At 40.4% G+C, this 27,958-nt stretch overlaps 1 protein-coding gene across 7 annotated transcripts in view; it reads left to right on the top strand.

Annotated features, from left to right (window-relative positions):
• The window catches only part of USH2A (usherin), a 432,976-nt gene that overhangs the window by 179,699 nt on the left and 225,319 nt on the right, over positions 1-27,958 (top strand). For all 7 annotated transcript variants that reach the window (XR_014218160.1, XM_082217159.1, XM_082217162.1 and 4 more), the window contains one exon: positions 4,706-4,867. Coding sequence is in view for 6 of the 7 variants with exons in the window: in XM_082217159.1 (XP_082073285.1) it covers positions 4,706-4,867 (162 nt within the window). In the remaining variant the exon portion in view is untranslated. The remainder of the gene's footprint in view (positions 1-4,705; positions 4,868-27,958) is intronic.

Below are 27,958 nucleotides of genomic sequence, written 5' to 3'. Positions count from 1 at the left end.
GTGATGCAGTAGCAGAAGGTGATGCTGACGTCCTAAGGAGACAAAGTTCACACCCCAGGCTGTTCATATCCAGAATAACAGACGGTGGAATTTCCTCACATTCACTTTTACCTCCTAATCTGCCATAATAGATCATTCACTCTTATCACCCTAGATAGCTGCCTAATAATTGTAGAATCTGCATACTCAAATGAAGTGTGGCTCATCTCTTTTCTCCAAATTGTTGCTTCTGAGTTGGAGTTGGAGTTGTTATTGCTGGCATCCGTCTGTCTCGAGAAACTCATTGGGTAGGCTTAAAGTGAAACTCCTCCCCTGCTAACAAAAAAATGCAACCCTCCAAATTTATTTTATCTATTTTTATTTTATTCAAAGATTTATATTCCACCCTTGAAATAAAATTTACCAGGTCATCTTATACAACTCTGAATTAAAATGGCAAATGGCATACTAAAATACAAAGTTGCAAGAACAAAGCCCCCAAAACAAAAACAAAATTCTGGGTTAAAGACTTTGGTTATAAAGCTTTGTAGAATAAGTTTTGCCTAGTGCCAGAAAGATAACAATGTAGGTGAATAGTGTGCTCTATAGGCAGTGTGCCACCACTGAAAAGGCTCTGTCTGTGCTTTCTACCTGCCACAATTAATTTGAAGCAGGAACCCAGATATCCTCCAACCATGACCTCAGTGTGCCCTCAGAAGTAATCTACAAGCGGTTGCGTGCTAGCTGTGGGTAGGTGTGGCTTAAGCAAGCAGTGGGCAGGGCCATAGCCCAAAATGGGTGGGGCCACCCATTCCTCTTTCTCTCTCTCTCCCTCTCCCTGTCTGACACCCCCTAGAGGTTTTAACTGATTGATTGCAGGTGGTTTTGAATTTATTTATTTATTTATTTATTTATTTATTTATTTCAGCAATTTATATATTGCTTAATTATAATTGTCTTGGTGCAGTGTACAGTGAACTCAACAAATACAATAAAGATACAGTGGTGCCTCGCAAGACGAAATTAATTCGTTCCGTGGTTTTTTTCATCTAGCGAATTTTCTGTCTTGCGAAGCATGGTTTCCCATAGGAATGCATTGAAAATCAATTAATGCGTTCCTATGGTCAAAAAAAGTCCAAACAAAGCCAAATTTGGTACAACAAGAGTTTATTAAGTGCTCTTTAAAGTCACACATACTGTAAAGAGCATTTCAAAATTCAAACCCAGATTTTTTTTTTAAAAAAACAGCAGAGTGGCCCAATGGTCACAGAAAATCATAAAAATGCAGGAAAAAAACAAGCTTCCAGATTCTTGCAAACCCCTCCCCAACTGTTCCACCAGCCACCCAGCACACAGAAATTCAAATCCAGATTTTTTTTTAAAAAAACAGCAGAGTGGCCCAGTGGTCACAAAAAATCATAAAAATGCAGAAAAAACCACACAAGCTTCCAGATTCTTGCAAACCCCTTCCCAACACCAAGTCCTTGAATTCCAAGCACCCCAACCCAAAATCCAACCCCCCCAAAAAAGTTTTAAAAGCTTAACTTACCAAATGGCTGCAAAAGAAGTTCTGGAAAAGCTTCAAAAATCACCAAAGTCTTTAAAAACCTCAAAAAAGGCTACTATGTACACTGCATTCTATGAGTTGCTCCTCAAAGTCAAGTCACAACTGTATTAACGGTGTTAAGAAAAAGGAAACAAACTTGCAAGACGTTTTCGTCTTGCAAAGCAAGCCCATAGGGAAATTCGTCTTGTGAAGCAGCTCAAAAACGGAAAACCCTTTCGTCTAGTGGGTTTTTTGTCTTGCGAGGCATTCGTCTTGCGGGGCACCACTGTACAGATCAGTTAAAACCTATAAAATCAGAAATGACTTAAAATGGCTGCTGAACTAAAAAGGACTTCAATATACATTAGAATATGCACTTCAGCAAGGAAATGAGTCCAAGGCCACAAATTGCCCATGCCTGATGTACAGCCAAGGTGATGGGTTGCCAAATCTCCTTCCTCCTCGCAAACAGCACCCCTTATTTTTGAGGGCCAGCATTGGGAGGTATGCCTTGGCTCGCAGACCTGCTGGCTCTCAGTAGGGGAAGGAGCTTGCAGTCTTTTCTAGAGAGGACTACACACTCATGGCTTTTGCAAGACTGCTTTGCAGACAAAAATAAGGTGGTTATTTTGCTTGCAAAAGGTGTGTGTCTGCTCCATTTGGGATTTGAATCATTCCAAATTATTTCTCGAGGTTTTGTGAGAATTCATAAGGAAGGGTCATGACCCTGCATGCATTCATTACAAGCATATCTGCGTGTAATCCATTTAATTCCAGCCATTCCCAAAAGTTGTATCAAAAACCCAGTGAAGCCTGGGCAGTGTGTATGGAGGTCCTGGGCTGCCCAGATACCAAGACCCCCCTCTTGACCTCACTGATGTGGTTCAAATGAAAGCAGAGCAATACATCTGGCACCAGCTTGGCTGCAGGAGTTGGCTGGAAGGAGGCGTACAATATGCCATCCAACCAATTTAGGAACTCCATTCTGGATTTGTGTAGGATTTACTGCATATGGTAATTCTCATGCAGACTGGCTTTTAGTTCCTTAATCATCACTATTTGTGCACTGTTTGTATGAATCTATGCACAGATGCCATTCACAAACATCAGTTCTAGGTTACTTTGAAATGTATCTCTCAGTATTTTCTATTTATTTATGTATTTAAAATAATTTATATTCTGTTTTTTTTCACCCTGAAGAGAACACTATAGCATACAATAAAGAGTAAAAAGCAATAAAATGTCTACTGAGATTCTGAAGTTCCATTCCAAATCCCTAAATCCAGTTAGCATCTAGAGTCTTCTAAATGCACTCACTGATATTTTAGTGAATTGATAAGTTAATGCTCTGCTACTATTTGTCAATGAAAATTAGATTATTTGTGGATGGCTTTGAAAAAACACACAAACAAATTGCAAATACTTAAATATGGAAGTCCAGCATTACCATGGACTTTACTGAATATAATAGTATCTAAGGACTTCTTTTGTAAAACATTTAGCTCTTGTTTTTCTCTTCTAAATACCGGTACTTGCGGTAGTGTAAACAAGCATTCTATAGGTGATTTGGAAAATAATCTCATTTATGCAGATGTATTGTCATGTATATAATGATTTTTTTGCTTCACAAAAAAATCAAATAAAGCCATGGGGAACATGTGTTTTATCCCTCAGAAGGATTGGACACAAAGTCAATGTAAGCAGTTTCTATTTTGGGATGCTCATGTTGCATGCATAGTAACAATCCACTGATGATACAGAAGAATGACAACAATCATACCCTCTAGCTTTCATCATTTCCCCATTGAACCATTCATCATTTAACATGCACATTGCCAACCAGTATTGGCTGATGCTATGCAAAAGGCTTGTGAATGATCAGGCTGCACTTGGATCAACAAGGCTGTTCCACAGCTTAGAGCAATGATAGAAGATTGCGGAGACCCTCTCTGGCATTGATCAGAATGGGGTTCAGTGTAAATAGCTATGGCATTTAGGTTTTCTCTCATCCTTTCCGACTGAATCAGGCCCTCCTTGCTTCTGCTTGAAGTCTTTTACACAGAACTGAGTATGCAGATTGCTTAGTAGTATTTCTCATTGACATAATTATATTAATTATTTCTTCTACACCAACTTTGTGTACCGGTACTTGTCAGAATGGAAAAGCAGAAAGTACTGTACCATTGTACCTACCTGAACGGTAGTTTTCCTTGTCCAGTGTTGCATCGCTGGGTTGGGCTTACTTGTGTCTCTGGTGGACGACAGCAGGAGTACCTTTTACAGGAAAGAGGCTGACCCCATCTTCAGTTTTGTGTACTGGGGGGGGGGCAAGGGTAGCTGATCTCCCCATGTCTCTAGAGCAATGGGCCCACTTGTCTGATCTGGGAAATCTGTTCTCTCACAGATCATAGGAGAGGGAGCAGTTTGGCCCTCTTAGTTGTACCTGTAATGATCCTCTGGTACCAAAGGGATGGCGGCTGCAACTGCTGCTGCAAAGGGCTGCTCCAATGTCTCGCATGGGGGTGGCGGCAATTGATGCCCATGCTTGTAGAGTTTCCAGGAGACTTTTTAGCATCCTAGCTGCTGCCAATCCCAGCTGTAATCCACTACTGTGGCCCACAACTATGATTAGTGAAATCAAATAAACATTTTAGCTGGGTGGGGAAACCTTGGGAGAACCTGGGGAAGCTGCCCGCTTCTCTGTCTTCCTAAGTCAGGTGGTGGAGAAGGAGGGAAGGGAGAGAAATACTTAAAACTACTGTACTTTTTTTTAAGAAATAAAAAGACAGTGACTTGTAAGAGGGCTAAAAAGTGAAATGAGAAAGAATAAAGTAAGCCAAGATGAAGAAATAAGAGAGCCAAAGGGGATGTGATTGCTTTCTTGAAGCAGGAGTGAAAAACTGAAGAGAGGGCAGCCAATTTCCTGACAAAGCTACTCCTGCCTTCATCCTCTAGAGGTGCAAATAAGACCAACCCAGAGATGCTACACTAGCAAGCACAATTGGGGTTTTTATTTTTAAAAAAATACATTTTCAATATATGTTAATTTTATATTGTTAAGTTGTTGTCTCCAAAGTCTAAACAATTAGCTGTCATTGTCTTAAATTTTATTACAGATTTCAATGTAAAGTCTACTTTAGGAGTTATAAATTTTTCCTTCATTCCCCCCCCCCCCCACAGCTCCACAAAATGTCCAGCCACCTACAGCGATTTCATTTCCCACATCTCTGTTCCTGAGTTGGGCTCCACCAAAAACACCAAATGGGATTATAACACAATATTATTTATACATGGATAATCAGCTTATTTATACTGGAAATGAAACAAAACATATTGTCAAAGGTGAGTTATTTTTCAGAGTCCTGTATGGAATACAATGGAGAAGATATATTTTCACCTTGTGTTTGGCATTTTAGACTGATTACCCTTTCTGAATCAAGCATCAGGCAATATGGAATACATATGCGCAGGATATTCAATTTCAGTCCTGCTTCCCCTGTTTTTCCACTACACCACTCCAATAGTCAGCCAGCGTTAGTACTTTTGTGTACCTTGGGCTTTCTCCTGGCTTGCTGGTAGCTTCACCACTTCTGCATGGATGATGCTGTTTTGGGTTCACAGAACTAGGATAATCACTGTTATTATTTATGACATAGAACACTGTGGACTGGTTCACATAAGCCTGTTTGACCACAGTACCAAGGAGGTGACCTGCATGGCTGAATGAGCCATCACAAATCAGTTGCCATAGATTTTTATATTGGGGAAAGGCCTTTTATGTTGGTCACAAACTGAGTCAGTGGAAGCAGCTAGGTCAGTTTAAAATTTCCTACAGTGTATCATCAATGCTAGATTCACCAGCCCAGCCACTTGGCCCAGGAGGTGCTGGATAGTGGTCACTGCTAATGGGTTCTGCCAGGATGCTAGAGGTTTGGCAGCTGCCTGAGGACACAGGATACAGATGCACCTGCTCATACAATGTGGAAGGATGCTTCCTACTACTCTCACTGCATTAGTCTGGTCTACAACACAGGACTGAACTATTATTTGCACTGACTCACCACCCCGTTTTTATGGGAAATATGTGTGAATTGGCCAGAATCTAAATACTCTGGCTTAACTAGTTTGTGGGACAAAACGCAACTCATTTTCTGATGATACAGTTTCTTTAAATGTGTGGCATTTCTGCATTTTGAGTTAGTGCAGGAAAACTTAGAATGCATTCCGTTAAAATTTCTTGCCGTGCACATCCCATAAGCTACTAGTGTGGTGGGTCACTTCTGACACTGAAAAATGAGCCCAGTTAGAGAACCCCCTGAAGGCTGTTGATGTATACTATAATAAATAGTGCACACTTTAAGTCAAACTTTTTCATTCTGTATTCAAAGGTAATGGATTTTCCGTAACCATAGTAACCTTGGTGTATTTCTAGATAAATACATGAGGTATATACATTTTGGTTTTATTTTTGAATATAAACTACCACATTATGTATTGCTAATAATATGAAAAATAGGATATAGGTTCGCATAATGACAGTTTAAACTAGTATGCATTTTTCTTCTGCAAAAAAATAAATATTTATCAAATGTATAGGTGCAATTAATATCCCCCCTCCAGGTTTTCCTATATTCTTGTAGTGTCGTTTATCTTTTGGGGCTTTTTTTTTCTTTCAAGATCTCCATCAATCTTTTTTGTGTGTGCTCGTGTGTGTGCTGTCTTATTCTTCGGTTTCTAAGAATTTGGAATACAGACTGGTGGTAATATTATCATAAAAAGCATTATTAAAAGATCTGCGGGGAAAATGTTCTGTGATGCAGTTTGAGAATGATACAATTTATATATTTATAATTTTATGCCACTTTTCTGTGAAACAGGTGAAAATGCTTTTGCAGTATGACTAGGCAAGCTAGTAGTAATTCTTGTAAGGTATCAGCAAAAAATTCAATGTCAGTAATCTCAATAACTACTTTAGGTGTTTCCCAAGGGCTTAGAAATGCCCAGTGGAATTAAAGAAAAACTTTTCCCATTTAAACAGTGCAAACCACAGTACTGTATCACAAACCACTTTTGAAATGCTCATCCATATCCAAGAGACTTACCAGGGTATAGTGTAGGTAGCTATTCGAAAAACTCAAAGCTAAACCCTTGCGGGTCACGTGGAACTAATTGTACAGTTCTTTGGACTCAGGCCACTTTGACCGACAGCCTCTACCTGAGCTAAAGAACTGAATCTAGGAGGATGTAAGAAACAAACTATCTAGACTTGTTGCTGGAATGCAAGCAGTGACAGGAGCAAGAAGCAATAACTATAATGTCTGTTCCTCTTATCATCTCCCGGGGTGGGGGGAGTGACGGCAGTTTGAACCCAAAGGGATGGGACAAATGTATAGGCAGCAGAGCAGTTACAGCAGCAATGAGGAGGTAGCCCCATGTGGAGGACGGGTCCTATTAAAGGCATCTTTCCCAATGACCCCCAAAATCCTGGTGCTGACACTGGTTGTCCAGGTTAACTTTAATTGCTTTGAGCTTAGCCAGGCTCATCCTCAGGAGGGGAAAAGATCATTCTTAGGCTCCCAGGTGAGCTGTTTGTTGAAGATTTATCCTAATTTGTTAGCTCAAAGTTTGTGTGGAGGTTAGATGACCGGCTCTTTATTGAGCGTTCATTCTTATTTGTTTTGGGATATTAAATGATGTGGCATCAAGCTTTATCCCACACTTTCCAGTGCATACCCCATCACTTTCCTTATTGTTGAAACCTTCAGTATTTTTCATGAGATGTGTGCTTTTATGTGCAAGAACTCCAAATCAGCTTGAATTATGCAACTAAATTTACTGGTATGTGAATCCCATCTGGAAATGGTGGCAGCCTAGAAGTACCCTGAGCCAATCCAAATCATGCCTTTTGATCTCACCCATCACATAAGTAGCAATGCAGTTTCTAAATGATGAAAAGGCCATCAAGGGAGAAGAAGGGAAAAACTGTGGCCAAATCCAACTGTAATCCTATGTGTGCTTTTCTGGGAGTAAACTCATATTGAGTTCAGTGAGATTTTCTTTGGAGGAAATGTTTATGGGGTTGAACTCCAGTGCAGAAGGCTGGTTGTTGGTGTTGTGTCAGATACATTATTTCACATTATGAAACTGGGGGAGCCAAGCATGAATACACTAATAAGGGAAAGGTGTACTTGGCATGTGTTTCAAATTAATGCATAGTTTAGATTGGGCATGTACCTTAGAAATGATAGCCCATTACACACACCTCAAATTCATCATTTGGATGAATTCATACAAACACACCTTGATTTTGAAAGGTGTCATTATGACAACTAACACCAGAGTATACTATATTTACTTGAGTCTAACGTGCCATTGAATCTAATGCGCACCTCAATTTTCAGAACCTTGAAACCAAAAAAAGTATTTGCTGGCGAATGTAAATGTGCCATCGAATCTAATGCGCACCTTAATTTTCGCAATGTAATTTGGCCAAAAAAGGTGAGCATTAGATTTGAGTAAATACGGTATTGTTACATGCCACCCCGATCTCTCCCATGCAGTAGCAAGCTTCCAGGGATTCCAGTTGTGTATTCAGGGAACGGTGGAGGCTGTAGCGTTTTAAGATATTTGGTTTATTTTACACCCATATACACCTGGATCTGCACAGAGAGGAAGAGTCCATAGCATTATGAGTGCCTCTCCTTGCTTCTCCCACAACTTCAGCCAGCTTGAATCCAATGCAGCCAGAAACATGCTCTCCAGTCTCTTGGTTGCAGCCTCTCCAGTCAGCAGCCAAGATAGTTCTTGCCTTGGTTATACTCCTCCTTCTCAGCACACCCCTCACCAAAACCCAAACCTCCTTCCTGTTACCTTTGTCATCTTGTTTCAAAATCTTTCTGCAAAAGTCATTTCTTTCCCAAGGCAGCATGCCCCCTATCACTTTGGCAACCTGCCAATTCTCCTCTCTCTGTCCACTCCACAGAGCTGGGGGTTGGACTCGATGGCCCTTGTGGTCTATTCCAACTCTATGATTCTATGGTATGTGTGTGGGAAGGACAATGTCCCAGTATTGTTTCTTAAGGTCTCTGCACTTAACTAGCCTGGCCAGGCATGAGCCAGCTCAGGGATTCCTTGTCTGACACAGTTCTGCAGCTTGCATTTCCTCTCCTATCCCAAATATTAGGTAGATTCTGAAATTAATTTCTTAGGTTTAGAGGGTTCCTCCCACAAACTTATAACTACAATATGTAGAAAGAACATCATGCATGTGTTCACAATGCACCATACAACCTTCCCTTTTTACTGCTTAGGGTTTGTGAGAATGATAAGAAACTAAATCACCACTAACACCCCACCATTAAAATGGGTTGATTATGCTGGGTTTATGGAATAATCAAGCATCTCACTTAGAGTTATAATGCAAACATAAGATGGCATAGTCTGACTGACAACAGTGACATCGCCATTGATCGGTGCTGAGTGTCATTAATTCTACAGATCTGGGATGCAGATTCAGCATGCCCGAAATCAAAGGGCAAATCGGGCTAGCTGAGTTTGGCATATCAGTGTTTTAGCTTGAGAACAGATGGATTTAGGCCATTTACTTGGTGTAACATTACGGGGATCAGTAGAGAAGAGGCGTATGTCTGTTTGTGGCATGTCTGCTGTATCACTTCCTCTAGCCATGCATTTGGGCAGTGTTAAATAAAATCTCCTTATTTAAAATCCTTTTAAATAGTGTTTAAATATTTCCTGCTGATACAATCTGCTAAAGTGGTTATCCTTGCAGCAGATTTCAGTTAACCTTGTCGCAGATACTAAGCCCAAAGCTTCGTTGACTTTTAGGGGCCTTGATTATGGAGCAAAACCTAATGGTGTTATTATAAGACCACAGCTGGACAAGCTTCTGGAGTCCCTTGTCCTTTGATCAGATTTGGGTAACATAATGATCCAGGGGAGAACACACACACTGTCTGTGCCTCGACTGCTGAGCACTTGGCTACGAGGAAAACACTTTCTAAAAATAAGCACAGAGATAATGACACAAAAAGGTTTTACCAAAAATCTAGCAAAAACCTTTGTCAGAACATTCACAATCATATGGTGGCAAGAAAAGGCAACTTCATATATTGGTTACAGCTCTGGATTATGACACTATTGTGTTTTTGTTGTACATTTATAATGATTATTTGTATTTGTGAGGCACTTAGATCATAATCTGGAAAAACCAGTACTGTATAGAAATGATGATGACTAGGGTTTAAGGAGGAATCCGTTTTAGCAGTTTTATGCACAGCATTTGGTGATTCCAGCTTGACAGAGCTTTGGAATGGTCATATTTATTGAAATACAATAAGAGCCGATCAAACAATGAGAGCAGGTGACCTTACTCATTGTGTAAACGGGGAAGCATCCCTCTCACATCGCCTGGGTAGGTCAACTGTTGCATACAGTGACTTCCTAAGCTAAGATTGGATGTACTTATCCCACCTTGCCTTGGGGTATGTGGGGGCTGAACATGTACAAAGTGGCCTTGCAGCAGAGCATTTCCCCTATTGTACCTGCCCAGCCCTATGGACACTCCAGACCACTCCCAATCTTGTAGCTGTAGACTGTGGTGTGGCAACAACCCTGTAATACCCCATGGAGGCATACTATGGCCTTGATTTGCTCTCCTGTCCCACACCAAATGCCACTGCAACCATCCTTCAGGTAAGGGATGGGGGTGGAGCAAATTTGGTCCCACTAATGGCTATCCATCAGCCTAATCTACTTTACTGGGTTCTTTGAAGGTAAAATGGAATAAACCACGTAAATACATTACTTCTCTTCACCAAAGTGTGCTTGCAACAATGGTAGCAAGATGGTGGAAGGAAGATTATTTCTGAGGCACATGAGAATTGCTGGGCTTCATTTGTCTCTTTATGTCAGAGGTTTTCAATCTTTTTGAGTCCATGGCTCGCTTGACCAACTACATTCTTTCCCCTGCAGGGAAACACACTCTGAGCCTCAGAAGTCCAGTTATGTTACCCCTTACCTGCAGAGCTGGCAGTCCCTCGTGCCTTTTTGAACACCCTCCTTTGTGGAGTGTTCCCTCAGCCTCCTCTCCTCTCTCCTCTCCTTGGGAGTGCTCCGGGCTCTGAGCCAGCACCCCTGCCCCAAAGAGAGGTGCTTCCTCACGCCACTCCACAGGGACCTGGGAAGAGGATGCCCCCAGCCTTAGTAGATTGACAGAGACTGATTGAAGGTGAAGCCACCATCTTACTCACCTTGAGTGGCAACAGTGGGCACTGCTGGGCCTGCATAGTGGAAAGGCTGCCCTTTGGCTCCAGACACTTGCTTCTCAGGCAAGCATTGCACACAACAAGCAGAAGAAAGGCCAGCGCAGTGAATGCCTTCCTGTCCAGCCTCCCACTTGTCTGTCTGTTCCCAACAGCAAGGACTGGCAGACGGACTGGCTGGGCTCCCACACCCTCTTGCTTGCTTACTCTGAAGCCACCTCAGCTCAGCATCCACTGGCCAGCTCCAGAGGAACCATTCACCTGGGGAGCTTGTAGTCAGCCATGCTTGCAACACAGCCATGCAAGCCTATGGGAGGCAGAGAAGCAAGAAGGCATCAGAAGAGGGAGGGGAGACCAGTGTTGCCGGTTGTATCCCTCACCATCATTCAAAGCACCCCAGGGTGCCATGGCACACTGGTTGAAAGCCATTGCTTTATGTTCTTAGGGTACAGCATTGCAACCAGAATTTAAACAATGTCTCAGCAGCCATAGAAACTCTAAAGCAGGATACTGAGGCTAAACTGGGGAAACCTAGATGCTTTTACATGCATTTGCTTTTAACAGGAATTTACATATCTATTTTGATTATGTTTTCAGTTATGCCACTCTAAGGTTTTAAGCAACATGTTGCTTTTAACCTGCTTTAACGAGCTCTTTTAAGCTTCAGATTCTATTTTAAAATGAACCATTCTAAAAATTGAATTTCCATGGTAGGGTCTTTCTGTAGTTTCTTTTACATTTCCTGGAATCAAAAGCATTGCATTAATTAGTTTGCACAGTAAGCAACAACTTGCAGAGTAGATGATCCTAGAATTACTGGGCAGTGGCTAATGCTGTAAAACAGAGTGTTGTACTGGGAAGTGGGAATGTAAACTGGAAATGAAGAATTGTGTTTGAAGGAAAATAATGTTGTCAGTGTAGATATTACAGGCACTGTGTAATATATAGATATTACAAGAACTGTGAGCTATATAGCAGGATAATTATTGTTGGCTGGCTGTTAACCCCTGGGCTGTAACTGAACATTACAGGTGTATCACATCAAATACACCTGCTGCACTGGGGACTCTACCTGGTCTAGGATGGTAATGAATGATGGCAACACAACCAGTGGATGTAGTAGAGACCCAAAAGCAATAGTTTATTATCGTCCTCTAAAGATTTAACATTTAACAGTATTCTCCTGTGAGGCACACGGGGAATAATATTACACATTATATGGAAGTTTCCACTTACTGCTGAAGGATGCAAATCACCCTTGAAGCCATTGGAAGTGTTAGCTGTTTCTGGAGGGAACCTGAGCCATTCTCTGCTACCATGAAGTTACTGGAAATTGTGCGACTGAATTGAGAAGCAGGGTCATTCATATGCCGTGTCTAAATTTCTCATTTGGCTCTACTAGAACATGTCCTATGCATTCTCTCTCATTAAGCAACAGAATATACTGTGGCATAATAGTATTACAGAGGTATGTTAACCAAGTGTTAGCTGGCTATCTTCTTTAAACTCTTTCCCATCTGTTAGAAAAAATATATGTGTTCATAAGTATTAACTGTCCAAGGCTCAAGATACATTTTATGAAAAGTTCCATTATTCTTCCTTCTGTATTTTTTAAATGTTTGAGTAGAAAATCTGCTTTAAATGGAAATAATAAAGTAAAGTAGGAATTGCAGAGTTAATAAAATACCAAGCTCTTGGGTCTTTAATATCTGCATAGTGTCCAGTCACAGTGAATGTGCTAGGTTGGACTTAAGGCATTGCAACTGGGATCTATAAAGAATGTGATGACCTGGCCCTTAAAGGGTGTGCTTCCTAGTCCTTTCACTCCAGGTCACTTGCCAGTTTAAATCCTCAGCAGGTCACACACTCCTGGGAATTTATACTTTTCTTAGATATTGCCAGCATGATTCAAGGTTGCTATTTTTATCAGGCAAAAAACTTAAAGTACTTTGACGTTCAAAAGCATTATAAACTAAAGCCTGTGCCATTTTCAAATTTACAATTTCATTTTGAAATTTAGAAGTAGAAATGTTGTAAGATATTAGATCCATCCTCTAACAGTATTTCGGTTCTATTGAGGGAAAAAAAAGAAAAGAATTCTCACTCAGAACTATAATTTTCTTCATAAATGAAAATTAAGGCCAGGAAAGGCAAGACCTTTATTTCCTGCTATGTGGAATATAGCTGGCTGATGAGAGCAGCTGAGTATCAGCTTTCTGGTAAGGGATCAATATAGCAACTGTCCGGCAAGAAAAGTACCCACTTGGCCTTATTAAGTAGCAACAAAGAACATAGCACAGGCAATTTTGCATGCCACAAGATTCAAGGTATATACGCTTTGATAATATACCAGCATGCCTAAATCTGGATGCTGGGGGGAAAACGCTTCTTAGTTTGATTATATGTTCAGAGGCAGTGAGGGCAGGATCTAAACAGCTGCTTCAGGTGAGGACAAAGGCTTCGCACACAGTGGGATTTTGATTGTTTTTCTTTGAAGCCAAAAGTGGTTTGCAAGTCAACACAGGAACACAATTTAGCCCAAGATGCACACTCTGCTTTGGCATGTGGAACTAGTAGCATGGCTGCTGCCATGGATCCCACCCAGAATGTTAGAGAAGTTTCCTCATGTTTTGAAAACCTGCTGGTTTACATTTCAAAGCAGAGATGAGAAGCTTTGGCCTTCCCGATGTATGAACTACAGATTCAGTCATCTCTGACCAGTAGCCATGCTGTCTCGAAGTGCAGTCCAAGAACATATGGAGGGCCAAAAGTTCCCCATCCCTGTTCTGAAATATGCAAAAACAAACAAACAAACAAAAATATGCATTAGCCAAACTTGTTGATTCAAATTTACAGTATATTTAGATGCAAAAGACCGTAAGAGCTGTAAAGAGAGTTATAGCTGTGTTTTGCTGCTTGAACAACCCCTGCCCTGCACTGAAGCACAGCCAAAGTTGAAACTAGGTTTTTGTACCAATCATGCAAATTGTTTACATAAAGCCGCATAGCATGTAAGTTAAGTTCTGTTTCCCGTGATGTTCAACTATTACTCTAAAATATGGTGTTATATGTCTTCCTCTGATCAAAGCTTATTGCATAACCTGCAGTTTAGCTTCAAAAGTTGTTACAATTTTATGGGATGGATATATTCATAGCTGTCATACGGATATATACTTACCATATAAATTTGGTTCTAGTTAAAGATGATGTATTACAAAAAAGAATAAATAGTGCACAAGCACTAAAATTAAGTGAACATAAATTGAAGTATGTAAGAAAAACATCAGATTAGCATTCTTTAAGTAAGGCATAAACTTAATCTTTTTAGATGGTTATCATGAAGGAGATGAGGAAAGAGAGTTCATTACTGTTCAAATGATGGCATTACTGCAAATACTAAACTCCATTATTGCAGATGCACAGTGTAAATGCAACTTCAGCCTGCTGGTATTGATTTCTTTTTATGCCATTCCTAGCAAATGTATATGGTGGCATGTAAATAAACATCTGGATTCATAATTTAAGGAATGGTGTTGTTATTTAATCATCCCAGTAAAGTACTTAGTGACACGAGGTCTGCAGACGTAAGTAGAAAAAAAAATAGTGAGCTAGAGAAAAGGCAGATTTTAATGCTGATGAGACTGTATTGCTGTGGACCCCGTAGCTAAAAAGCATGCCCTGAAATATCTTATAATTTTATGATAATTATGAGGCACACAGCTAGTGGGACTGTGGTTACAATCAAACACAGACATAAGCATGCTTTCACCCATTGATTTAAAATAGGATTAAGCTTGCTTAACACAGAGTTGGTTCTGTACATGGTCTTTGATTATTAGATCAACCAGCTTTAATCTAGACAGAGGGACCAAGCTATTGCTTAGTACATATTTGCCATTTTGTGGTTCCACCCAGGGTCTACAATGCTTGTAAACTGTCTGTTGGGATCAGGCAGCTCTTACAGAGTGCTTCCATTACAGAACTTTGTAGTTCTGCTACTTTGGCAACTCAACATTCCTGATGACTCATGTGATCCAAAAGCAGTGTGTAAGTTTTTTTTTTTAAATGATATTTATTAGAGGTTTTAAAAATTACAAAAAAAGAAAAAAGGGGAAAAAATTAACAGGACATACATTACAATACATAAAGAAAAGAAAACATAAAAAACAATACAACAATACAGCAAAAAAAGAACAATAACATTAAAACACACATCCATATTCCATATCTTTATCTTTCATTTACTTGTTTCATCGACCTCCTCACACCTCCCTTTTTGTATTCTAATTCAATTAATTGTTTCAGCAAATTCTTTCCATCTTTCTCAATTTTTATTCTATAATTTATCTTAACGGTCTAACCTATTAATTAACTCAGCAAATCCTTTCCATCTTTCACTGTATTCTGTCATTAAATTACCTTAATTTATTTTAACCTTATATTACCATAAAAAGCCTTAAAACTTAAACTTAAAACTTAATACTTATTTATACATAACTCCTTATATCATTTCTACTAAAGCCAAATAGTTTCATTCCAACATTTTTCCTAACGCTCATTAATTTTACACTATTTCTCAAAATGAATTTTTAAAAACTTTCTTCCAATCTTCATCCATCGTTTCTTCTTCCTGGTCTCGGGTTATGTCAGTCCTTTCTATCCATTCCATCTAGTCCATCAACCTGGTGATCTTCTGTCCGAGGCTCTTAAGTCTTTTCCATGTCCCTTCTGCAGATCTTCTTCTTGTTTATACCTGCACTTTACTTTGTCTTTTGTTGATCTTTTTATTAATTTCTTTCCTTTCTCATTGAGGAGTAGGTCTCGGGGAGACTCCAACCCAACAATATCTCCATCCCCCCTTGACAGGTCAGCTCACTCTCCACAGTCAGCACTGTAATCCAAAAGGTATTTGAAAGCATGTTTCAAAGTCCCTCCAAAGTTAGGAGCCCCCACAACTCCAGACCCCCCCCCCGGCCCAAAACCAAATCCCAAGAGCCGAAACGGCCCTGCATAGGGGGATCCATCCAACTTCCCATCTCCAAACCAAACAGTACTCCATCTCTCCAAATCTGACCCTCTCCAGGTTCAGTCTTCAAAGACTGCAGCTTATGCTCCTGCAGGGCCTCGGGTCTCTCCATTTGTGTTAGTTGAGGTTCAACAACAGCCTCCTCCATTATCTTCTGCATTTGCCCTGTCAAAGCAGATTCCTGGGTTGGTTCCTGAATGGTTTCTATATGCGTATTCACTGTTTGTCCAAAATTACTGACTGCAACAGTCATCAAATCCATCTTCTCATGCAGCTGCTCCAACAAAGTGCTTGTTTTGCAAAAAGCAAGCACCAAAACTTCTTCTAAGCACATTCTTGTCCAAGGTCAAAGTCTGGTCTCACAATCCTTAATCTCCACAGCTGTGAAATCCCCAGATCGACTCCAGCAACAGTTTAACAAGCTCCCTCTAGAGGAGACAATTTCTATTTGTATCCATCTTTTAAAAGCAGGCCCAACAAAATAAAATTACTTTCATTTTTCAAATATTTTGTTTCTTTTAAACGCAAAAGGCAACATTGGGATCAATATGTTTCTCTTTTTTAACTATCTGTCAAAAGACGTTTCATTCACAGTCAATGAACTTCCCCAAAACGTCTGTCTCTGACACCCCGTTCCCAGGTTTGAGATGGTGGAAATTTATCTTTCTTTACTCTCTCTCCTGCAGGCTTAAACAATCTAAGATTCCCCCTCCTCTTCTCCTGCTTCCAAGAGGGGTTTCGGTAGTTTTAACTGAAGGAAATTTAGTCCTTTATATACAACTTTCCAGACTTTAGCTTGCAAAATTTTGCTTCAATCTATTTACAAAGGCGGAAGGCGGACTTCCTGTTTAGAACCTTCCCGCTTCGGTGCCAAATTAAAATATTTCGTGGTCCAATTTTCCGTTCCACTCACGGATAGTTGTTTAGAGTCCAATTGTCCACAGGAAAAGGTCAGCGCTCTCCGGCAACAGCTGTGCGGCTTCAGTCCGTAAAAGTAGCGGTTGATTCAAAACACCGCGCCACTCACCCCACTTCGCTTCGGGACCTCGAAAAAGGGTTTCCCCGCGAGTAGGGGAGGCGCTTTTGGTGTCAGCCGAATCCCACATTCCCAGGCTTCCTCCGCCTGGGATTTTTGAAGGGTCTCCGCCTTCGCTGCGGCGGCAAGACCCGATTTTTGCGGAGCGGGTTCCTCTCGGTCAGAGGAACTCCGCCATTGCCGATGGCGCTAACCCGGAAGGCAAGTAGTGTGTAAGTTTTAAATTATAAATGGAGTCACTCACTGCCGCTCAAAAGTATTTTATGGGAAATTACTTTGTTTTGAAATGTGGGTATGAGTTGGGACAAACATATGAACCGACCCTTGGTTCTGCATTTCTGCCACCACCACCCACACCCATCCTTAAATCCCTCAAAAGGTTTTCCAAGTTTTGTAAGATGGACCCCAGTTTTGTGTGACATGTTACTGGTACTGAGCAGGCAACTGCCGAGGAGGCAGAATTGCACAGCTCCAACCTAATCAGATAAATATTCTGGGGAAACACAACTTAACCGCCCATTCCAAACCTTTAGAACAAGATGTTGCCTGTCTCATCTCTGATCACTCCTCTTTCCCCTTGTCTGTGCCAGCCTCTTCCATTCATTTATTTGGAATATGGCAAAGAGGATACAGTCTGGAAAACATTTCGAGGAACCACGATCCCTTACCTTGCCATGTACAACAAGATGCAAGGGACAGAAATGCAATAACATTTTGCCTAGGCCAGCAAAATAGCTTGAGTGAGCACCCTAGGTTCTTCATAGAACATGAACCCTGATTCACAAGCTGGGGTGGCAGAACTGAACATAGCCAAGTAGGCATATTGAAGTTCTTCATTATGAGCTAGTTAATGTGGCTTGGTGCAACAGTACAGTCAGTAGCTAATGATATAAATCAGATGTGAGGAACCTTTGGCTCTCCAAATGTTCCTGATCTGAAGCTCAGTCCCTGACCATTGTCCATGCCCACTAGAGCTAATGGGCATTCAACAACTTCTGAAGCACCAAAGGTTCCCCATTCGTGATGTCATTCGGAGTTATAGGGACAATACAATGCTTGACCTCCTGTATCTGGAGTTAGTGCAAGATAGTGGTTTAATAGACTGGGCTCCCTGATGCAGGAAGTCTCTGGTTAAAATTTCACATCAGCCATGAAATCAACAAGTGGTCTTGGACAAGCTCTTTTTTTCCTCTCCGCTTCAGTCTCCCTTCTGCAACAGGCAGATAATACTGACATATAATTGTTGTAGGGAGATACTTTGAACGCTAAAGTACTGTAGGGGCAAGTCTTTGCTAATCAACTTTCAACTGAAAGTATGTCTCTGGTCGTCCCGTCGTCCCCCCCCCCCCCCGTCATCTATAATATGCACTGATTATTTTTTTTTTAAATTATGAGGAGGATGCAGATACTGGTGTGTAATCATGTTTGATCAAACAGTGAATTATTCTATATATTCAGTACAAGCAGCCTTCATTTTCACATTAAAATATTGTACAGTATTATAAATCTTCGCCCCCAAAATCAGTTTAAAATTGGTTTTAATTAGATGCATAGAAAAAGGCACACCATGTGTCATATATTTAGGGTGTTTGGATAATTGAGACACACATAGCTCTCTTTAAACATTAAGGTACAATGATATTTTTCCTTCTGTCAGCTGAAATGTTTTGGACTCCTGTTGTGTTGTTGGCAGGAGTTAATATGATTGTTCCAAAGGCACACCATCATTTTTCCTTGTAGTGTTAAGTTGCACTAGGAATGTGAATCTATGCATAATTGAAGTCTTTCTGTTTAAATTTATATGCAAATATAACTCACAGTGAATGGCAGTTGAACAATGCTGGAAAATGCTCAAAGCAGTATAAAACGTAGGGAGAAGAAAAATGAAAAGGTGAAAAAGTCCACCTACACATTAGTAATATGAGAGTGCTTTTCTTAAAAAAAAAAAAAAGATGGTGCTTTAGCGTAACTAGAAAGCCGGAAACCAAACTCTTTCTGGTGTATGGGAAAGTTTTAAAAAAGTGGAAAGTAAAATTTTGGTACCAAGCATTTCCAAAAGATCAAAGGGAAATTTCAAGGGACTAAATGATTGATTTCAGCTAGATGAAATTAGTGAAATTACAAGGAATCTGATTTCTTTAAGGTGGTAGTCCCAGAGGATGCTTCTCTAGAGGACATGTCAATAATTACAATTCTAGTGTACTTGTCAAACCAAAGAGACTACAGAAGCTAGTCTTTTGATGAATCCACTGCTACTTCTCTGGCATTGGTTTACATAAGAAACATGAATATTCTGTAGCCATAATGGAGTTATGGAACTCTGTCTTCTGCCTATCCATTCACCCATGGGTGTGTTCTACACTGTTCCCCTCCCTGATCCCCAGTGCAGAAAAATCTTAGTAAGAGATTAAATCATGTTGTAGGTCAGATATCCTGTAGAGTTATTCATCTGGTGTCTAATGCTTCATTCACAAAGAAATAGATGGTAAATGTGATTTCAGCCCCAATAGTAGCATCTGCAGATAATGTATCTTTAAATATGGGTTCTAGTTTGAACCCATATTTAATGAGAATACCTTGGCTGCGCTGATGGGAGCATGAAAGTTTATCACTTCCTTGTTAATCTTATTACACCCCTCAGTTATCTAAATTTTTAAGTCACCTGAGGGTCCGGACAGGGTAGAACAACACTGAACTTGATAAATTAATAAAAATGGCTATTTGTACAATTTGTTTCTGTGACTTCGTTCACTTGGCCAGATAAAATCTAACAATACAGCACAAACTAAGTGCATGGTGAAATAAACTTTCACAGCGTTCCTTAGTTCAGTCGGGAGAGCATGAGACTCTTCTTCTCAGGGTTGTGGGTTTGAGCCCCACTTTGGGCAAAAGATTCCTGCTTTGCAGGGGGTTGGACTAGATGACCCTTGTGGTCTCTTCCAACTCTACAGTTCTGTGATTCTTTTATTCAATGAGTAAGCCAGCTAAGTGTCTCTGTACAGAGGGAATTGTACAAGTACTGTGGTACCTCGGGTTACATACGCTTCAGGGTACATAAGTTTCAGGTTACAGACTCCGCTAACCCAGAAATATTACCTCGGGATACGAACTTTGCTTCAGGATGAGAACAGAAATTGTGCTCCGGCAGCATGGAGGCAGCAGGAGGCCCCATTAGCTAAAGTGGTGCTTCAGGTTAAGAACAGTTTTGGGTTAAGAATGGACCTCCGGAACGAATTAAGTACTTAACCCGAGGTACCACTGTACTATGAAAAAGACCCAGTTAATGTTTAGTGTGGGGATTTAACACTGAAGTGGAAAGGCATGAACCTTATAATGTTAGTTCTGTCATGCAACCAGAGGTAAATTGCTTGTGGAAATGTAAAATAGAGAGTTGCATGGCTGAGTGGAACAAATCCTTACTAAGTATGATAAATTCAAGGAGGGCCAGTGTGCTGTTGTGAATGCAAACACCGGGCTTGGTCCAGGGAGACCTAGGGTCAAATTGCCTCCCAGCCCTGCAGCTCACTGGATGACTGTGGGCCAGTCACTAACTATCTCTAAGCAAAATTAACCAAGGTGGATTGTTGGCAGGATAAAAGATCATGGACACTGCCTTGCTGAACTCTTTAGATTAGGGTTCTCCAATATGATGTCCCACAGGTGTTGGGATACAACCCCCATCATCCCTAACTATTGGTTATGCTGGGTGGGGCTGATGGAAGTTGCAGTCCAACACTACCTCTACCCCTAATTTGGTAGAAATGAAACATACAAATAAATAAACTGCCTATGGATACAGTGTTCGAATGTTTTAGGACGGGCCATGTTTGTTTCTTAGTAATTTAGTTCTTCTTGTATTACTGTCTGGGATGGCTTAATATGGCCATTGCGAAGAACACTAAAATATTTGTTTAACCAGTTTCCAAAAAGAAGAAGCTGTTCTAACAATTCACTTTAATTGATAAGAAGTAATCAGGAAGCTCCTCGCTTGGTCCCCAGGAAAGCGAGCAAAAAGAACGGAAGCATGGAACAGAGGGAATTGAAAAATATCCCTTGATCTGCATGCTTCAGATTGGGGAATTCAGAAGTCTCTTAAGGGTTCGCCACTTGTGAATTATGCATCTCACACTCACTACTAGGCGTAAATGCATAATTCTAATCTGTTCTTATTATTTATTTATAACACACCGGTAGAATGTAAATTGTCTGCCTCCTTTGAGCAAGCTTATCATGCCATTTAAGGTATGCAGATATTTCAGGGGAGTCTACATAGACAATTTGCCTAGGCTAGCACATTGATTCCAATTAAAGGGCATATAAACTGCTAATGATAAATTAAACTTGTTCTCCCCAGCTCACAGGTGGGCTGCACAGGGGGTGTTGCAAGAGAAAGTCAACAGAAAAGAAGTATTCATCCTGAAATAACATACACAATGTATCTTAACCACTCTGGTTTTAATCCCCGCCTGCTTGCTTTTATAGTACGCAGTAAGGAACAATATTGCATATGGATGGGGAAACAGCAGTTGCCTACCTTCTGGCAGGGGCGTTTGAGTCCATTATGGACGGGGAAGAGGAGCAGGTAAAAATGTATGGATCATGACAGCTTATAAGTGGCTTGATGTTGACCTCTTCTTCCATTAAAAAGCTAGTCCATTTCTAGCTAGTCAGTCCAATACTCATTGGGATGGGGGCAGGATTGCTAGGGTGGGACTAGCCTGGAGATTAGTTCAGTTCACACCTGTGAAACTGCAGCCCTGTTCAGGGAAGTTTTTAATATTTAACGCTGTATTGTTTTTAATACTTGATTGGGAGCCGCCCAGAGTGGCTGGGGAAACTCAGCCAGATGGGTGGGGTATAAATAAATTGTTGTTGTTGTTGTTGTTGTTGTTGTTATTGTTATTATTATTATTATTATTATTATTATTATTATTATTATTATTATTACTATTATTGTTATTATTATTAAAATGAACCCCAATCCAGGCAAAAGACCATTGTTCATTTTGCCTTCCTCAACAATCTACCCTTTATGAAGAGGATTTGTCTTCCTTTACCATAGACATAGGTTGGTTGCTGACAAATGGAACTGGAAAAGTTTTTGTTTGTTTTTAAAGCACACTTTTGGGATTGGCAAACATTGGTTATAGATTCTTACTTCCCTCATAGCAATAAGTTTTTTAAAAAAAATAAAGTTCAAGAGTTTAGTGTTCATAACATCACAACTGGGCTTGGTAACCAAGCAGGGAGATATTTTCAGGAGGAACTAAGCAGACAGAAGCCTGTGTGTGTACAGGCAAGTACATCATATGGACTGGCTTGCAATGCACTGTGTCTATGGGCAACATGGAGAAGCTCACGCTGTCTTGTAGCATAGTTCTACCTTGGTTGATGCAGCAGGTAGGCGTTGGTTTCCCCTTAGAGCAGTCACATCAAATTGGCCTCTCTGTCTACTTCACGCTAAGTCAATGGAAGCAATCAAAAGTTGTAGCTGTTTTCAGCGCAGCTCATTGTCTCTCTCCTGACTATCCTTTATCTCGCACTTCCTCCCAATTGAGGATACAACCGGAGCTCTGTACTATGATGGTCCAGAAATGACTTGCATGTATTACAGGCAACTCCCAATTTACGTGGGGATTGCATTCCAAGGCACTGCGCGTTTAAGTAAAATTGCATATATTTGAAACACCATAGAAAAACCCTGCAAACAGCCTGACCCCATTCTGTTCAGGTCACTTCCGGGTTTGACATAATGCACGTGCAGAGGCAGAGCTAGCTGCTCCAGCACACCCGGGGGGCTGGTCCATGGGGGCGGGGCGAGTGTCCCAGGGGGCAGCAATGTCACCCCCCTCAGAGTTGACACCTGGGGCGGAACGCCCCCACCCTTTGCTCTGCCAGTGTGCACGTGTATGGTTGTGCACACATTGGACATGCCTAAAACGGTCGCTGCCTGTATATTATTTCTATACTGCCTAAAAATTAGTTGTTTTTAGTTATAGCTCCAGTGTATCTTGTACACAAGAGATATATATGAGTACTGTATTCCTGAACATAGGTAGTAATAAGGGGGAAGTGGGAGGTAGGGGACTTCCTTGAACATTAAAAAGAATTTGGTGGCATTTGTTCAACTTGCCTTATCCTTCAGTACCCAACCTAGCTTTTCTAATCTATATACCTTTCTTGTTTTCCATCCTTTCCCTATCGATCCCAGTCCTATCTTTATTCAAATATTTTTTAAAAAATCAAATACTTCAGTTTCTGTGTCTTAGGTGGAATCCGCACACACACTAGAAAGGTTGTAAAAATGCTTTTTAAAAAAAAAGTTTTGAAAAATGTATTGAATTTGCCATAGCTCACAATCGCCATCTAGAGTCACATTTGTATAATGCACTTTACAACACACTTGAAACATTTTTTTTTTGCAGCTGTGTGACTGAGTCATTAGTCTTAGTTACATAGGCAGCTTCACAATTCTCTTATTTTACCACCATCACCTTTTTTGGCCTGATTTTTAAGGTTAGGTTTGCATTTTGTTTACAGCTGTGTCCTGTTTTCTGTGTTTGTCTTTACTATTACTTTATTTTGCTAGTTCTTTATTCCCCCCCAAAAAATCAGACTTTACTTGTGGCTAGCCGAAAATTCCTACACCAACTCTCTGTAATTTGACTGGTTAATCCCCTTTGGAAGTGCTACTCTGTCTCCAGATTCCATGTACCTATTTGATAAAACAAAGAAGTTATGGGGAATTTTGTTTTTTTTTTGGGGGGGGGAGGTCTACTGTTAAAAGAAAATTTATTCTGGACACTTGAAAAAGTCATCAAGGGTTTTTGCACATGTGTTCAGCAGGAATGCTTGAAAAGTCCTACTGACTTTGGTCTCCCACTTGCCTTCTCTCGGTGCCAATTATTTATTCACTTCTTATTTTACGCTTCTTGTTTGATGTGTGAACTGTTTGGGTGTTGGATTATGCAACTGGATTTTGCTTGTCAGAACAAGGTTGTAGCACATCAAGGAACAGGTAAATCTGTTCAGCTGAATAGAATGTGAAAGGAGCATTTCCCCAAACGTGCTTTAGAATGGAATCCTCAGCTATGGCTGACCTCTGCTTACTTCTACAACAGTCGACCATGATAGATTGCATTACAGCTTCACCATCCTTTGTTCTGTCATTCAGTCCTAATTTACTGCTTGTAGTGCACAGGAAGCCAAGGCTAGCTGGAAACCTATTTTCAGTGCCAAAATGGGAGCATACAAAATAATAATTAGGATGAGAATGCCTTTGAACATGCACAGAATGTCTTCCACTGAAGAACCATAGCCAGTCTCTATTACTGTGGAATTATGAGAGCTAATCTTGCAAGCAGGAGAGTCTGAGCTCCACATATGTTGCCGGGAGGGAGGCAAAGACAATATTGGGTTGTTAGATTAGGTTTATTTACATAATGTTTCCCACACAGAAGTCAAGAAGCTATTTACAATGAGCATAAAATACCATAATAAAGATGCACAAGTAGAAAGCGAATACAAGCATCCAACCACTGGTGCTGCCCAGGAAAACAAAAAAATGGCTGGTGCTGATACGATGACAAAGCTGGCACCAGGTGGGTCTACCTGGTGAGAACATTCCATAGAAGGTGGGCAGCAAAAGAAAAGGACCATTCTTTCCTCACTATCTTCCAGTCCTCCTCTCTGGTGTGGCACTCGGAGAGCAGCCTGCTCCTCTCCCAGCTAGATTCCCCCCTGCCCAGCACCTACCAACTGCCCTGCAGGAACTATTCCAAGAAAAGAGGGGAGAGCTGATTATAAGACCAATGGTCTGTTCTCACTCCATCTGGACCAGCTTTGTTTTGTTTTGTTTTAAGTGTGCCATTTTATTACCTCAAGGACCGCCTCTTCCCATATAAACTGACCTGGACTCTTCGTTATTCATCTGAGGCCCTCCTCCTCCTCCTCCTCCATATTTTTTAAAAAAATTCAGTTTTACTCTATACATTTGAATTCAAACATTAATCACAATCATCAAAATTTAGGATTCCCAGAATCCTTAGACTTCCCTCCACCCCTCCATGGTTTCCATTATCAAACTTTTTCTTCTGCATCATATAATTTCTCCATTTTCCTTAAAATAGTCCATTTTTACCTTAGTTTTTAATACTCAAATTCTGCCAAAGTTTTTAGTTGTTTAAAGTGTTCTCTTAAGTAAATTGCAATTATTTCCATTCCTTAATAAAGTTTCTATTTTCCTGGTTTCTGATTTTCCCGGTCATTTTCGTAGTCTATCATCTTCATCTAGTTTCTGGTCAGGACTTTATCTTCTTTCCATCTCCGGGCTAGTAGTATCTGCGCTGCTGTTGTTGCATACGTGAATAATCATTTCTGCTCCTTTGGTATCTCATCTGAGGCCCTTCTTAATGTGCCTCCACATGATGTCCCTAGGGTGGTAACACAAGAACGGGCCTTTTTTGCAGTGGCTCCAGATTTGTGGAATGCTCTTCCCAGGGAGTTTTGTCTGGTGCCTTCATTATACATCTTTAGGCGCCAGGGGAAAACGTTCCTCCTCAACCAGGCCTTTGGCTGATTAATATTCTACAGCCTTTTAAATGTGTTTGTGGGAGGGTTTTTTTAAAAAACAAACAAACAAACAACAAAACCTATTTAAAAAATTGAAGGAATAATAAGAATGCACCCACACATTTTTACATATGCTGTGAGCTGCTTTAAGTAGCCCATTTCAAAAGTGGGTTATAATTTTACTAAATAGCTAACTACTGACAGAGCAACATTGGAGTACAAATTGTTGCATTCACCCTGCCAAGTGTGATGTGGACACACATGTGCAACTCGCCACATACTTGTAAAAAAATTATATGAAGTGAAGTGGAAAAGTTATTGAGAATATCTTGAAAAACGTTGCCACATTTTACTCAGGTTTGCATCCTTCACTCTGTAAAATGTGCAGGTGTTTTGTACAGTGGTACCTCGGGTTACATACGCTTCAGGTTACAGACTCTGCTAACCCAGAAATAGTGCTTCAGGTTAAGAACTTTGCTTCAGGATGAGAACAGAAATCGTGCTCCGGCGGCGCGGCAGCAGCAGCAGGAGGTCCCATTAGCTAAAGTGGTGCTTCAGGTTAAGAACAGTTTCAGGTTAAGTACGGACCTCCGGAACGAATTAAGTACTTAACCCGAGGTACCACTATACATGGAAGTTCTACTGATGTATAAAGCATAGCATACAAAGCTGCCTTAATTCTGATTAAAACCTGGTACCTCTCATTTTGGCATGCTTTCACTCTCAAAACTCAAAGACACCCCAGATTTAGTGTTAGTGCCTGACCCATACGATCTTATTTGTCAGATCAACTGAATGAATAGACTTTGCCTCCAAGTAAGCGTATTTTGTATGAGGATGTAAGAATCAGATTTGCTGCGATTAGTAAAGCAGTTTTCCATTTATAGTGATATAAACCTGATGTAACAGAATTGTAAAATAATTGTCCGAAATGGTTGTCTCTAAAGCAGGATTTCTAATAGAAGCACTAAGGTTGAAATGACTTTGGTATTATGCATATCCTTATTGAGTTCAGTGAAGTTGCTCTTTGTTTATATGCAAGCAAAGACATTTCAGGATTGGGACCAGTATGTTTGACTCCTCACTAATTGAAATGAGAAAGCAAAGAAATATTCATTAAGCCATGGATAGCGATGTAATGACCTCATTTAAACCAGCCATGCAAGGAAATTCAGATTTAATACTGAAAAATATGGCTAACGGTAGAGGCCAATATATGAACCTTATGCAGATGGATATTTACATAGATAAACCACATTTAGGTTAGCTCTGCTTCATCAGGATGATGATAGGAATTTGAATCTTTATTTGAAACTTTTTTTATTTAAAAAAAGCAAATTGTAAAAATATGGTCAGTTTCTGAATTTTAATTAAATTCTTAACATGTATTTTTCAACTTTAGGTCAGCCAAAATTTTGCTGCAGAATGTTTAGCAATTCTAGCATCAAAGCCTGAATATACATAAGCTTAGACTGTGTTTCAGTTTTCTTTCAAGCCATGCAGAAGAAAGCAAAGCCTTAAAAAGTATCTTTCCTCATCACTAAATATACACAACATGTTCCCACACTTCTAGAGTGGCTTATTTTGTTATATGGAAGTAAATTTTTTTGGAAACAACATTTGAGGCCTTTGTTACTCTTCCTAGAGACGCCTCAGAAAGCATTATTTATAGCTTCCAAGGTTCACTAGATTTTAACACAATATCACGATGGTTTAGGTGTCAGTGACACCATAAAAACAGTCTCTGAAACTTCATATGCACATCAGTTTTTTGACAGGAGCTATTACATTGATGTCACTCTGTACACAACCAATCACCACTGGTGTTCCACCAACTGTGCTATTAACCAAAGGGAAATGTTCGTAACCTATAGTCTTGATTCTGCATGCTGGGCAGAGTTATAACCCCTCCCTTCATTCTTCGGAAAGCATATACATGATGGATAGTGAAAAAAGAAAAAAGCAGTTTCCTTACCAGGGGAGTTGTTAGGGTTGTGTACAAGTTTAGGAACGTGTCTACATAATAAAGAGATCCATAGTGCAATTGTATGCATGCCTGCTCTGAAAAACTCAATGGAGTACAGCAGTGTTTATTCCTAGGTAAATGTGTATAGGAATACGGCCTCAGATATTATAATCTTATGGTTGTTCTTGCTGCCACAGGAACATGATGTCTGTGACTGGTGCAGGGAGGGCCAAAAGAATGGACACAGGATTCTGGTATTGGGCTGGATTACGCCACAGCATTATTTCTTATAAGTAAGAGTAGGTTTGGCCAAGGCATTGGTCATGTATCCAGCATCAGGAAGCCCACATTCTGCCTGATAGGAACCCAGTGGGGTTGACCCTGTGCTTCTGGGAGAAAACCTCCGACACACATGCATTCCTGTTCTCTCTAGAAGCTCCACAGAGGTGTTACAGGGGTGCCTTTAGGGAACCAGAGTACTTCTTCATCACATTGCAGAATTAAATTTTGGAATTTGCTCCCACAAGAAAGAGTGATGGCCAGCCATCTGGAT

The sequence above is a fragment of the Podarcis vaucheri genome (assembly GCF_965113315.1).
Source record: "Podarcis vaucheri genome assembly, chromosome: 3".
Lineage (NCBI taxonomy): Eukaryota > Metazoa > Chordata > Lepidosauria > Squamata > Lacertidae > Podarcis > Podarcis vaucheri.
Note: the sequence above shows the minus strand (reverse complement) of the source record. Positions and strands in the feature narration are given on the sequence as shown.